Source organism: Ochlerotatus camptorhynchus, unplaced genomic scaffold (genome assembly GCF_037179485.1).
Source record: "Ochlerotatus camptorhynchus isolate MF236.1 unplaced genomic scaffold, CSIRO-AGI_Acam_v1.1 ptg000510l, whole genome shotgun sequence".
In the NCBI taxonomy this organism is placed as follows: Eukaryota; Metazoa; Arthropoda; class Insecta; order Diptera; family Culicidae; genus Ochlerotatus; species Ochlerotatus camptorhynchus.
In genome coordinates, this window is record NW_027040994.1 from 477,168 (window position 1) to 487,441 (window position 10,274).

At 38.6% G+C, this 10,274-nt stretch overlaps 1 protein-coding gene across 1 annotated transcript; it reads right to left on the reverse strand.

Moving 5' to 3' along the window:
* Positions 1 to 6,058: 6,058 nt before the first annotated feature.
* LOC135712864 (serine/threonine-protein kinase PAK 1-like) lies at positions 6,059 to 8,823 on the reverse strand. The gene has a single exon (XM_065235932.1). The coding sequence runs from the start codon at positions 8,348 to 8,350 to the stop codon at positions 6,779 to 6,781; it is 1,572 nt and encodes a 523-aa protein (XP_065092004.1). The 5' UTR covers positions 8,351 to 8,823; the 3' UTR covers positions 6,059 to 6,778.
* Positions 8,824 to 10,274: the final 1,451 nt, after the last annotated feature.

A 10,274-nucleotide genomic window follows, 5' to 3' on the forward strand; every position in this document is an offset into this window, starting at 1 on the left:
CACGCTTACCACTACACCACCGGCGTCGCTATCGCTGGATTTGATAAAAAGTCATAAATTGTTGAGATATTGTTAAAAATCTAACACTGATCCTTGATTCCAATGCCGTCATACGAGTTTCAATTTCGTCCAAACACATTGAAGCGTCGTTGGATACGCTTCGGCATACGGATGAAGGCATTAACAATGGATTCGCTAGGAGCGTCTCTTTTGTGTCTGAGAAGAATTAATGTAAATATTCATATTATGCATTCTTATAGACCGTGTTTGAACTAAACTATCGTACCAAACGTATGATTGATTCGTTCACGTCGAAATCATTTATATAGGTATTTGATGTTTCTGCTCGTTATGACGGAAATGGTCACTTATGCTTAAGTAGTTCTCTACCCTATCACCATAACACGTGTACTGCTTTCAAACTACAATGTGATTTTCCTGTCCTGTGTCCTTGTCATGCTTAGAAGTACTGCATAATGCTGATTAAGGAATTGTTAGTACTAGCAGTGTTGAATTGAAGCTGATTTAATACTGGGCTACTTGTAATCATCGATTGCAAATATGGCTTTCGGATATATCTGCGTTGAACATTACACATGTCGGGTAAATTACATTTTATATTGTCGCATTGGAACTTAGGAGCAATACATCATTCTTATATAAGTAATTTCGGTAAAACCTTATTGCTGTGATTATATCTTATAGTTTACTACCGCCTATGTGGTAATTTGTCGAAGTAGTATCATACCCAATAATATAGTCAATTTATATAGAATAGACAGAAAAAATCGAACAAATTTACATTTTTGACAACTTTAGGATTATACTGCGTTCCGATTTGATTTTTTTATACTAAAACATACTATTTACAATGAGTCATTGACAAGAGTTTGCAGAATGGTGTTCGTTCTATAGCTAAATTGCTACATATCTAAAATATGACTAATATTATTGAAAAGTTACACTACATACGTGGAATTTATTTGTTCGTAATGTTTGTGCTTTGAATAGACGGGTTTTAGCTACGCTTTCTAGAATATACAAAAACTGATGGATTTTCGTATAAATGCATGATATATATTGCGATCATTGATCTACTGCTGTGATTGTTGCGTACATTTTAATGCTTACGTTCTGATTATATGTGTATACTGATCGCTGTCTAAGCGAAAAAGTTTTATCAAAAATACTTATACTGCAAGTTTTACAAAAAAAAAGTATCTAAGGGACTGTTCATAAACTACGTAGACAGTTTTTAGGATTCTTGACCCCCCCCCCTCCCCCTACGTAGACAATTGTTCATACAAAAAATTTAAAATTTGTATGGGCCGTGGATAATTGTCACCCCCCCCCCCCCTAAACTGTCTACGTAGTTTATGAACAGCCCCTAATTGTCTGATAAAATGTGCTCTTTCTGTTGCGTTTTGTGTGCTGAATCAGTCAATGAGTTCTTTTTTATTTATTTAAATAAGTATACAAAAGGATGTTTCTATTTCCATGTGTGGGTAATGTTGAGACTAATAGGCGTTATTATTATAAGTTTGAGCTTACTGCTTTTCGATTGGATGTCAAATGTATTTGCTTCTAACGTTTAATGCAAATTGGTTATTCTATAGGTAGGGAAATATGTGCATCTTTTCAATTGATGCGTCAAATCAATGACTAGACCAGCCTTAACTGTGGATTTAGTTCCGTGAAATTGAACAGAATGTTGTTAAAAATTTCGTAAGGATAAAATTGGTAGAATATATACATGGCCGCTATCATGGCTGATTGTAGAAGCCAAATCAGCCATGAAAACTAAAAAAAACTAGATAAAAATCGACCCCAACATTTCAAAAGAACGAAACTGCTGTTGTAAACAATAACTAATCGCCGATTTCTCGCAATAAAAAAATCGCAAACTAACAAAATCACCAGATGGATGAATGTTTACTTTATCATAGTTATAGCTTGTTTGTGATATCGTTGAATGAAAACAATGTTTACAAAAACAGTTTCGCATATCATATGAAATTGGTACTGAAATGTTAAAAAATGATGAGGATAATTTGCACGTAAAGGTCAATGTTGATTTATCTTTTTCTGTAATATTTAGAAGACTGCAAGTCTTAAACCGGTGAACGGTGATGATCATGCACAACAAATTTTAAACCTCAGAGGCAAGTAGGTTTGGTAAGTTTTGTAGGGGCGGCAGCACTAAACCGAAGTGCGCTAGTCGGACTAACGATTTTCGACGTCATTAGCGACATTAGATGCATAGGGTGATCAGTGATGCCAGCGAGAAATGTCACTTTGATTTTCAGTCAGTATCTTGTCAAAGAACTTATATTTCTAAACGCAATGATATTTGTTCGCACTCGAAAATGCTACTTTTATCTACATCAATATATTTATAGCGCACGTTTACGTCAAATCATTTTGTTGTCTCCGACGCACTTATTCCTTACGAAGCAAAAAATAAGTGTTCCGAAGTCAACAAAATGATTTGACGTAAACGTGTACTTTTATCACACTTTAGTTGCAACCAACAATACAAGATTTTGTTTTTACGCGGTTGTTTTTGGTACACGATTTTCACGAAATAATGCAGTAGGGCAAAATGCGCCCCCTCTTTTTTTATATTTTAGCTGTTAGTTGATAATATGAGGTGTAAAAATTACAACCATATGGTGAACTTTAAACGTACCGTAATTCAAACGCAAATTGATCGCTTCATAATGTAACATATAGAAAAAAATGTTGAAATTCATAAAACTGGAAAACGATTTTAGTAGAATATCATTCAAGAATACTTATTTCTTAAAACAGCTGGTATCTCTTAACACTACCAAAATTAACAATTTGATTGATGCAAGATGTTAGGTACATCCTTCATATTTCGGCTCGATTGAATGGCATGGCAGTTATTTTCAACATTACTATTTGGGACTGTAAGTGGGGAATAATGCGCTCCCGGAATTGTAGTGTGGAAAGCATAATTATCAGGCGTGATCCTTTGAATTTCAATAAAGAAAGAAAAAAAAATGCATGCTCCCGTGGCATGAAATAAGTAAGTGCATTTTGCCCCGCAGTATTTCGAAAACAGTGTTTACCAATTTAAACAAGAATTTAGCAATAGTCTAGTCCCATCCATATGTTGGAGGATGGGATTGCATTTAAATATCAATTCACTTTGGCATGGACATTTTACACCCATCATCCCTACGATTGCTGGATTGCCCCCCCCCCCCCAATTCCTGTGCTTGACATTGCAGCTTTCTATGGAGAAGGAGATGAGAAAGATGGAGTCTTCCAAGAGGATGAGCCAGGAGTTCCCGACAAACTCAATACGACTCATGATGAGATGGTCGAGTAATATCGCCTCCTGAGCCTCACTCCTAATGCAAAAGAGGCCCTTGTATATCAGCCGTTTATATGAGTTGGGAATTCGTCATAGTGACTTCCAGAAGCACGAGCATGGTGTGACGCCGAGCCAGTATTGAGCTGACGCACCGTCCACACAAAGTAGGATCATATCTGAACTCTCACCCTTCCAGGTTCTGTGGACATGCTGTACACGGCTATCATCTCTCTGGAAAAAGAAATGTTCCTGGCCACGGAGGAATCAATGGAGAAAGCTGTTAGGAAGATCTCCCTTCTTGTGGACAATATAAACACTACTGCCCAATAACATTCAGAGGCCTTCGAACTACGAGGAAAATAAATAGAAAGCTTTGTTGCCCAAGTCAACTATGCTTCCAAAGGAACATATGAGACCCAAAAACAACTAGGAGTTACACTTCTCCAGTTTAACGATCTGTTATTGCGTGCTCCGGCTTCTGATAGAGAGGCAAAATACGCCCCCTCAGTCACATCTATTAGTTCACCTGTGCACCGCCGCCCTCAAAGCTGTCGTAGTGCTCCCATTGAGATAAGAACAATTTCGCCTCTTACCAGGGTTTCACAAAGGAAAAGCCCGAGTGGACAGAAAACTGAGTTCTGTATGAAAGAATCAGGCATTTACTCTCACCCCGATTTCGAGCTTGCGGTGATGAATGGCCGAGTCACCTCTTTGACTCCGATTCGGTGCAAACTGGAATCCTTGTATCATCTTTCTGGACTGAAATTCAAGCTTGTTGAGGACATCTAGAGAGCCAGCGCTGAATCTCTCTCTGCTGCCATAGATACCACTCTTCACTTGTTCGAGAAAAAAAAAATCAAAGATGGATGTTCCAGGACGAAGGAGCTTCTTCAATACTCATTTTCTTCAATACGCAGACAACGAGATCTCATACACATTTAAAAAAAATCCCACCGATCTCGACTGAGATTGAACACAGATCCATTGGGGTGAGAAAGCAGTTACGCTTACCCCAACACCACCGGCGCCGGCGTGCAGACTCATGCAAACACAAGAGTAAGAGCAGAAATTTTTCGCGATTTTCTTTGATACAGCTTGTCCCATTCGCTAAAACAGCAGGCTGAGAAAAATGCTGTTTAAGATTTTTTTTTTCTCCATGGGCTCTTTTGGATGGGACAACATAGTTTTGGTATTTAACGCGACATTTTCTGAACAAAGTAGTAAACTTGTCATGTTGGGGACATGAATGTAATACCGGCCTAAATGCCCCTAATTTGGGCCCATACATACATTCAGCAATCGACTAAATTTTCAATAGCGACCAAAAATATCCATTAGTACCGTCCCAATAATGCGTTCATCTAGATAAAATTAATGAATAGTAGATTTTTAGCGATGCGCCCAATCTTAGATCCATAGGCCAACATTAGAGCCATTTCCCCTATATTGTAAAGTGATGGTTCTTGACAATTGATTCCAATGTATTACTCATTTTCGCCAAAAAATGCTAATGGGACTGTTATGTCGCACAGGGCAGTGAAATATGCTTCGGCTCAAATCACATCACTTCCAGATCCAGATCCATAGGCCAACATTAGAGCCAATTTCCCCTACCTAATGCTTATCGAAATCATAAATCAGCGCCGTTTTGACGTCGCACCGTATCGATGCCCACACCATGGGTATTTGCGTATTTGTCTATCATAGGATAAACGATGTATTAACTTGCTTGTGGTATCAGCAGATTATTAAATCCAATAAACAAATTTCTATATTTTTTTTATCAATTGCGGAAATGTAACCCCAGTCATAGTAACGAGTAAGGTCAAACTAATTTTAGCACCGTAAAAGCAATTAGCTGATACATCTATTCTTCGATACTGGATGCAGTGCTTGGCTACGCTGACAATGATGATCTTCTCTTCCGTATAGATGAACACATGCAGATCGTGCGATGTACATTCTTTTTAGCAGTAAATGTAAGATCGCTTAGATCCGCTTATTCAACCACAAGCAACGATCACTTTCCGTACGTCTACTGCCTGCGAGTGTCTCATATTTTTATTATTATTTACGAGTCAATTATCCAACCAATCCAGTCGTAGTCGTAAGAATGTGTAGGTAAAGCGAATAAAACATAAAAAGTAGTTGAAAACAACCCACTCCAAGTCGTTATTTCATTACTGTAAGTATGCACGCAAATTCTCAAATCATCGCACACATTTCCCCAGTTCTGTCTGTTTTGTGTAAACATGCACCGGAGAAAAAAATCAACACCAGGAGGGGAAATTAGAAGATGATCTTGTACAGAAGCCAATTTACTTAATCGAAACGAAAACGAAAGTAAGCATTCTTCTTTCCCTTGTTTCGTGATGTACGATTTATGCAGGTATAGAAAGGCCTCTCACGTCAGGGTTTACAGAAGAATAACGGGAAACATGCATGAGTCACCCAATTTTCGTGTGCCTCTAATGACGTTGGTCTATCTTATCATTTGTAGCGCTTAGAGCATACGGGCAAATTCATCTTTTGTAACGGTTTATAATGCATTCAAAGTGGATAAACGCTCGAAGAGCTTATTGAAACATAAATGCTTTGCCAGTTGCTTGAATCTGTTCTCTGCAGAGATTTAAATGATATCAAATATAGTTAGCTGGGCAAAAGTTGGACCTTAGTTGAAAAATTAAAATATTTCAAAACTTTATGCACTTCAATTAATTCGTAGCTATAATGATTTTTTTCCGAAAGTGTTCAAAACGATTCAGCAATATGGCAATGGCTCACAAACTTTTACCTATAATTCTTTGAAAATAAGACCATTTTTTGTGATTTTTTAGAGGAAAATCTGGCTCCAAAAGACCTTTCAAACAAGTGCTAAAACATTGAGTTTTATTTTGTGCGGGCTTCGAAACCTCAAAACGAACTTTTGCCCACCTTACTCTATTTTTTTTTTGGCCTTAGTTCTAGTAATTGATTTGAGTTTTTTTTTTGCAATGGCATACAATCCGGTGAATTCGGGAATGTCAAAGACGGTTGCGGTTCGCATTATTTTAGTTATATACTACAGTCATTTCTTTTTCTTGCACTTCGACTTCGCTACACATTTACATGTTCTTATCTTCAAAATTTCTTCCAACACACAACACACTCTTGAACATACTGGACGATATGACATATTCTATAAAGTATGACATGTTAAAATACATTTCCAATCAGTTTTCATTTTTTCCATTCTTGTAATCTTACTTGTCTTGCCTTTGAAACACGGGCTCTTATCATAAGAAAAGTGTCGAAACCTTATCTTTTGTTCACACTTCACACACGACTTTCGTTTCTTCCTTCATTGAAAATGAAGTTCGGTAGTAAATTTAAGGCACTTTATTTCACAGCCATATCGGCACATGTATCATCTTTTTTTTCTCTTCATTGCACGACCTAACTATAGTTGTCCCGTTTCAGTAAACGTCGGGCAGCTTTGATCAATGGTGTCAAGGTTCGCAGCTCCATGCAGTCCTGCAGGAACGGATGTTGTAGCAGTTCGTCCGCGGATGCTCGCTGATCCACTTCCACCTGCAGGCAGCAATCGAGGAAATCCTTCAGATTGTCTGACAATTTATCCCAACTCTTGACGTCGGGTCTCCCATTGGCGGCAATCAGATAAAGCGCTCGCAGAGGAGCTTGGTTTAGGTATGGCGGTTGCCCTTCAATCATTTCTATGGCCATTATTCCCAGTGACCAAATATCAACCTTTTTCCCATATTGCTTGCGTGTTACAACTTCCGGTGCCATCCAATAAGGAGTACCCACCATAGTTTGACGCTTCTCGTCCCCTTCTATGTTGGCACAAAATCCAAAATCAGTAACTTTGACTGAGCCGTCCAGCGCGAGGAGCACGTTGTCTGATTTGATATCTCTATGGATGATTCCTTTCGAATGAAGAAAACTGACCGCTTGCAGAACCTCACGACAAACTGCTGCAATCTGACGATCCTTCATCACTGTCTCTGTCACCACATCCGTCAACGGTCCGCCGTCCATATATTCCAGAATGACCCACAGATGATCTTCTGCTTCAAGGTAGTAAGCCTCGAGAAAGTTTACTAAATTTCTATGATTGAAATCCTTCAGTACATTGATTTCATTGAGGATGGATTCTTTGGACGATTGGTTTTTCATATCTATAGTCTTGATCGCGACTTTTTGAGACGTTTGACGATCAAGCGCTATAAATACTACTCCGGATGCACCTTTACCTACTTCAACAGTTTTCTCGTACCGTTGCAGAGGGTCATTCATGTTGCAAATCCGTTTCAGCTCTTTGTAAACTTGCATATCTGTTTTGGGCATACGGGCATTCTGTTCCTTTGGCCGCAATATAAGTTCGTTCTCAGCGTCCAAGTCGACTTTATTGACCAACTCGTAGGCGCTTTTATGATTATCCAATGCCGTGTTATTACTATGTATAATCATAGTCTCTTTGTTTCCACTTTCCATCAGGTTAAGGTTTTGAATTCCCTTGGAGAGCCTTGGATAGTTTGTGGGCTTGGGCATAACCTGTGGCTTCGGTGGTAGGGTCATTGCCTTCTTGGGCAATGGAGGTGGTGGCGTACTAACTTCTGTAAAATTTTCTTCACTACTTTCGATTGAATCCTCGCTTTTGTGAGCATTTTTCATATCCAGAAACTGGTTGATTGATTCAGTTTCTTCATGGATGGCATCCTCAGTGATAAATGGCTTGAATGGTTCTGCCTGTTCTTTCTTCTTGATGGAGTAGTTGTAAAATTTAACTGCCTGGTATGCCGCCTCAGGATTTTTACTCTGTTCATCATGTGTGATGGATGCATCCATGATCCTGATCCATGCTTTCGGCAGCCCTTCCAAATCACCGGTAAGTTTATTCTTGCTGACATGAAGTCCATGCACCACATTGGTGGGCAACCCAATCTCCGATATTTTGTTCCGGTCATTATCTTTGGCAGTTTTCCTGCCGAATAAGCTTTTCATCATTGTTGTGAAGTAGCGAGTGGATCTGCGATCCTAATATCACTGACTGTTCTTTAATGTTTTGCGAATGAAAAAATCCGGTTAGCACCTAACGACTTTCGCACGAAATTAGTGTAAAGCGAACCACTCAAAAACTTCCGACATCAGCGAGACACAATGAAACAGGAGTGGCCCTTTCGTTCTTCTTCTTCACACACTTTCTTCACAGCAATGGAAACTTCCGTATCTTTGCAGGCGCTAATCGGACGCACTGGCCACGAAGCATGTTAACGCGTTTAACAATTGGTTACTAACGAAACTGGTTTTACCATAATATCAACAATCAATTTGGTTAGACACAAGGACGAAACGGAAAAGGCAAAATATTCGTAGATACATAAGGATACTCCAGACTAGTGCTTGCTCTTTGGACGAATGACGAATCACCACACGATATGGAATGCACCACTACTATCATGCGTCAATTTTAATTTTGGTGACACTCATACACTCAAACCTTGTTCGATGTTTTTTTTTCTCTGACAGCTGGAGAAGGGTACACAGTAGAAAAATATTGCTGAAATTCTTCATCAATATGTCAAAAAGGTGAAAATGCTTTTGTAAAGAATTAATTTTGCCGTAGATTTCCCGCGAATGAAAGCTCAATATGCAAATTAACTGTACCAATTATGTTTCTCTATCAGCTGGTATGGTTAGTTTGTATGGCTACCAGCTGGTATGGTTGAAGCCATTGTTTTCAAAAGCAGTTTCGCTCTTTCATTCTAATGAAAGGTTGACATCGAATTGTTGTTTACGTCTATTCTAATTGGAATTTTACGTTCACAACACTGAGGTAGAAAACCAAGTTCATTTGATTAGCCAAATAATCAAATAATTGCAGAACAGAAACCACCATCAAGATAGCGCTATAACATCCCGCATAAACAATAACCATAAGAAGCGCCTAACCACCAATTCGGGATATCATTCCAACTTTATGTGGTATGTTCGAACCATCTATGATATCGTTAGTGTATGGTACCAGTTTATTAGGGATGTTATAACTCTGTAGTCTGAACGTACTATAATAGTACCACAAACGAAGTGACAGACGACTAACTGGCGAAGAAATCCATTAAAATAATGTGGTTCGCTGTAATAGAGTTTTCTTAGAAGTTTGTGCCATCATCCACCAGATGGGATAGTATTTTTGTTTTGGTTTTGCTCAAAGTTGATTTTGTGTACAATGATTCTTTGACAGTGTGCAAAGAGTGTATCATTTTGTCATTTTTTTATGCATTTAATAGTACGTTCAGACTACAGAGTTATAACATAGAGGTAACTCTAAGACTAGTAGGTCCCGAAGAAAATCATTATTATTTTTGGCTCACTCAGTACCAGAACAACGGTCCCAAGCAGTCCCAAGCTATTTCACTCACCCCTGCATGTTCTGCATAAATCCACACACCCCTGATGTTATCTGTCAAACTTTCATAGCGAATCAAAACAAACATAGTGTAGTAATAGAATTTCAACTAGAATAGGGTACGTTAATCGTTTGCTTGGGACCAATAGGCTACTCAAGCAGTGAATCAATTTAAAATCGTTAGTTTCCACCCTCTGGTTATAACATGTTATAGTGCTATCTTGATGGTGGTTTCTGTGTTGCAATTATTTGACAACCGTTATAACATGTTATAACTCTCCAGGCTGTACAGCGTTTTATACAGCGTCCAGACTGGAGAGTTATAACATGTTATAAAGGTTGTCAAATAATTGCAACACAGAAACCACCATCAAGATAGCGCTATAACATGTTATAACCATAGAGGTAACTCTAAGACCACTGGGTCCCGAAGAAAATCATTATTATTTTTGGCTCACTCAGTACCAGAACAACGGTCCCAAGCAGTCCCAAGCTATTTCACTCACCCCTGCATGTTCTGCA

Coding starts and splice junctions, on each gene's coding strand:
- LOC135712864 (XM_065235932.1), bottom strand. CDS start 8,350: ATGATGAAAAGCTTATTCGGCAGGAAAACTGCCAAAGATAATGACCGG.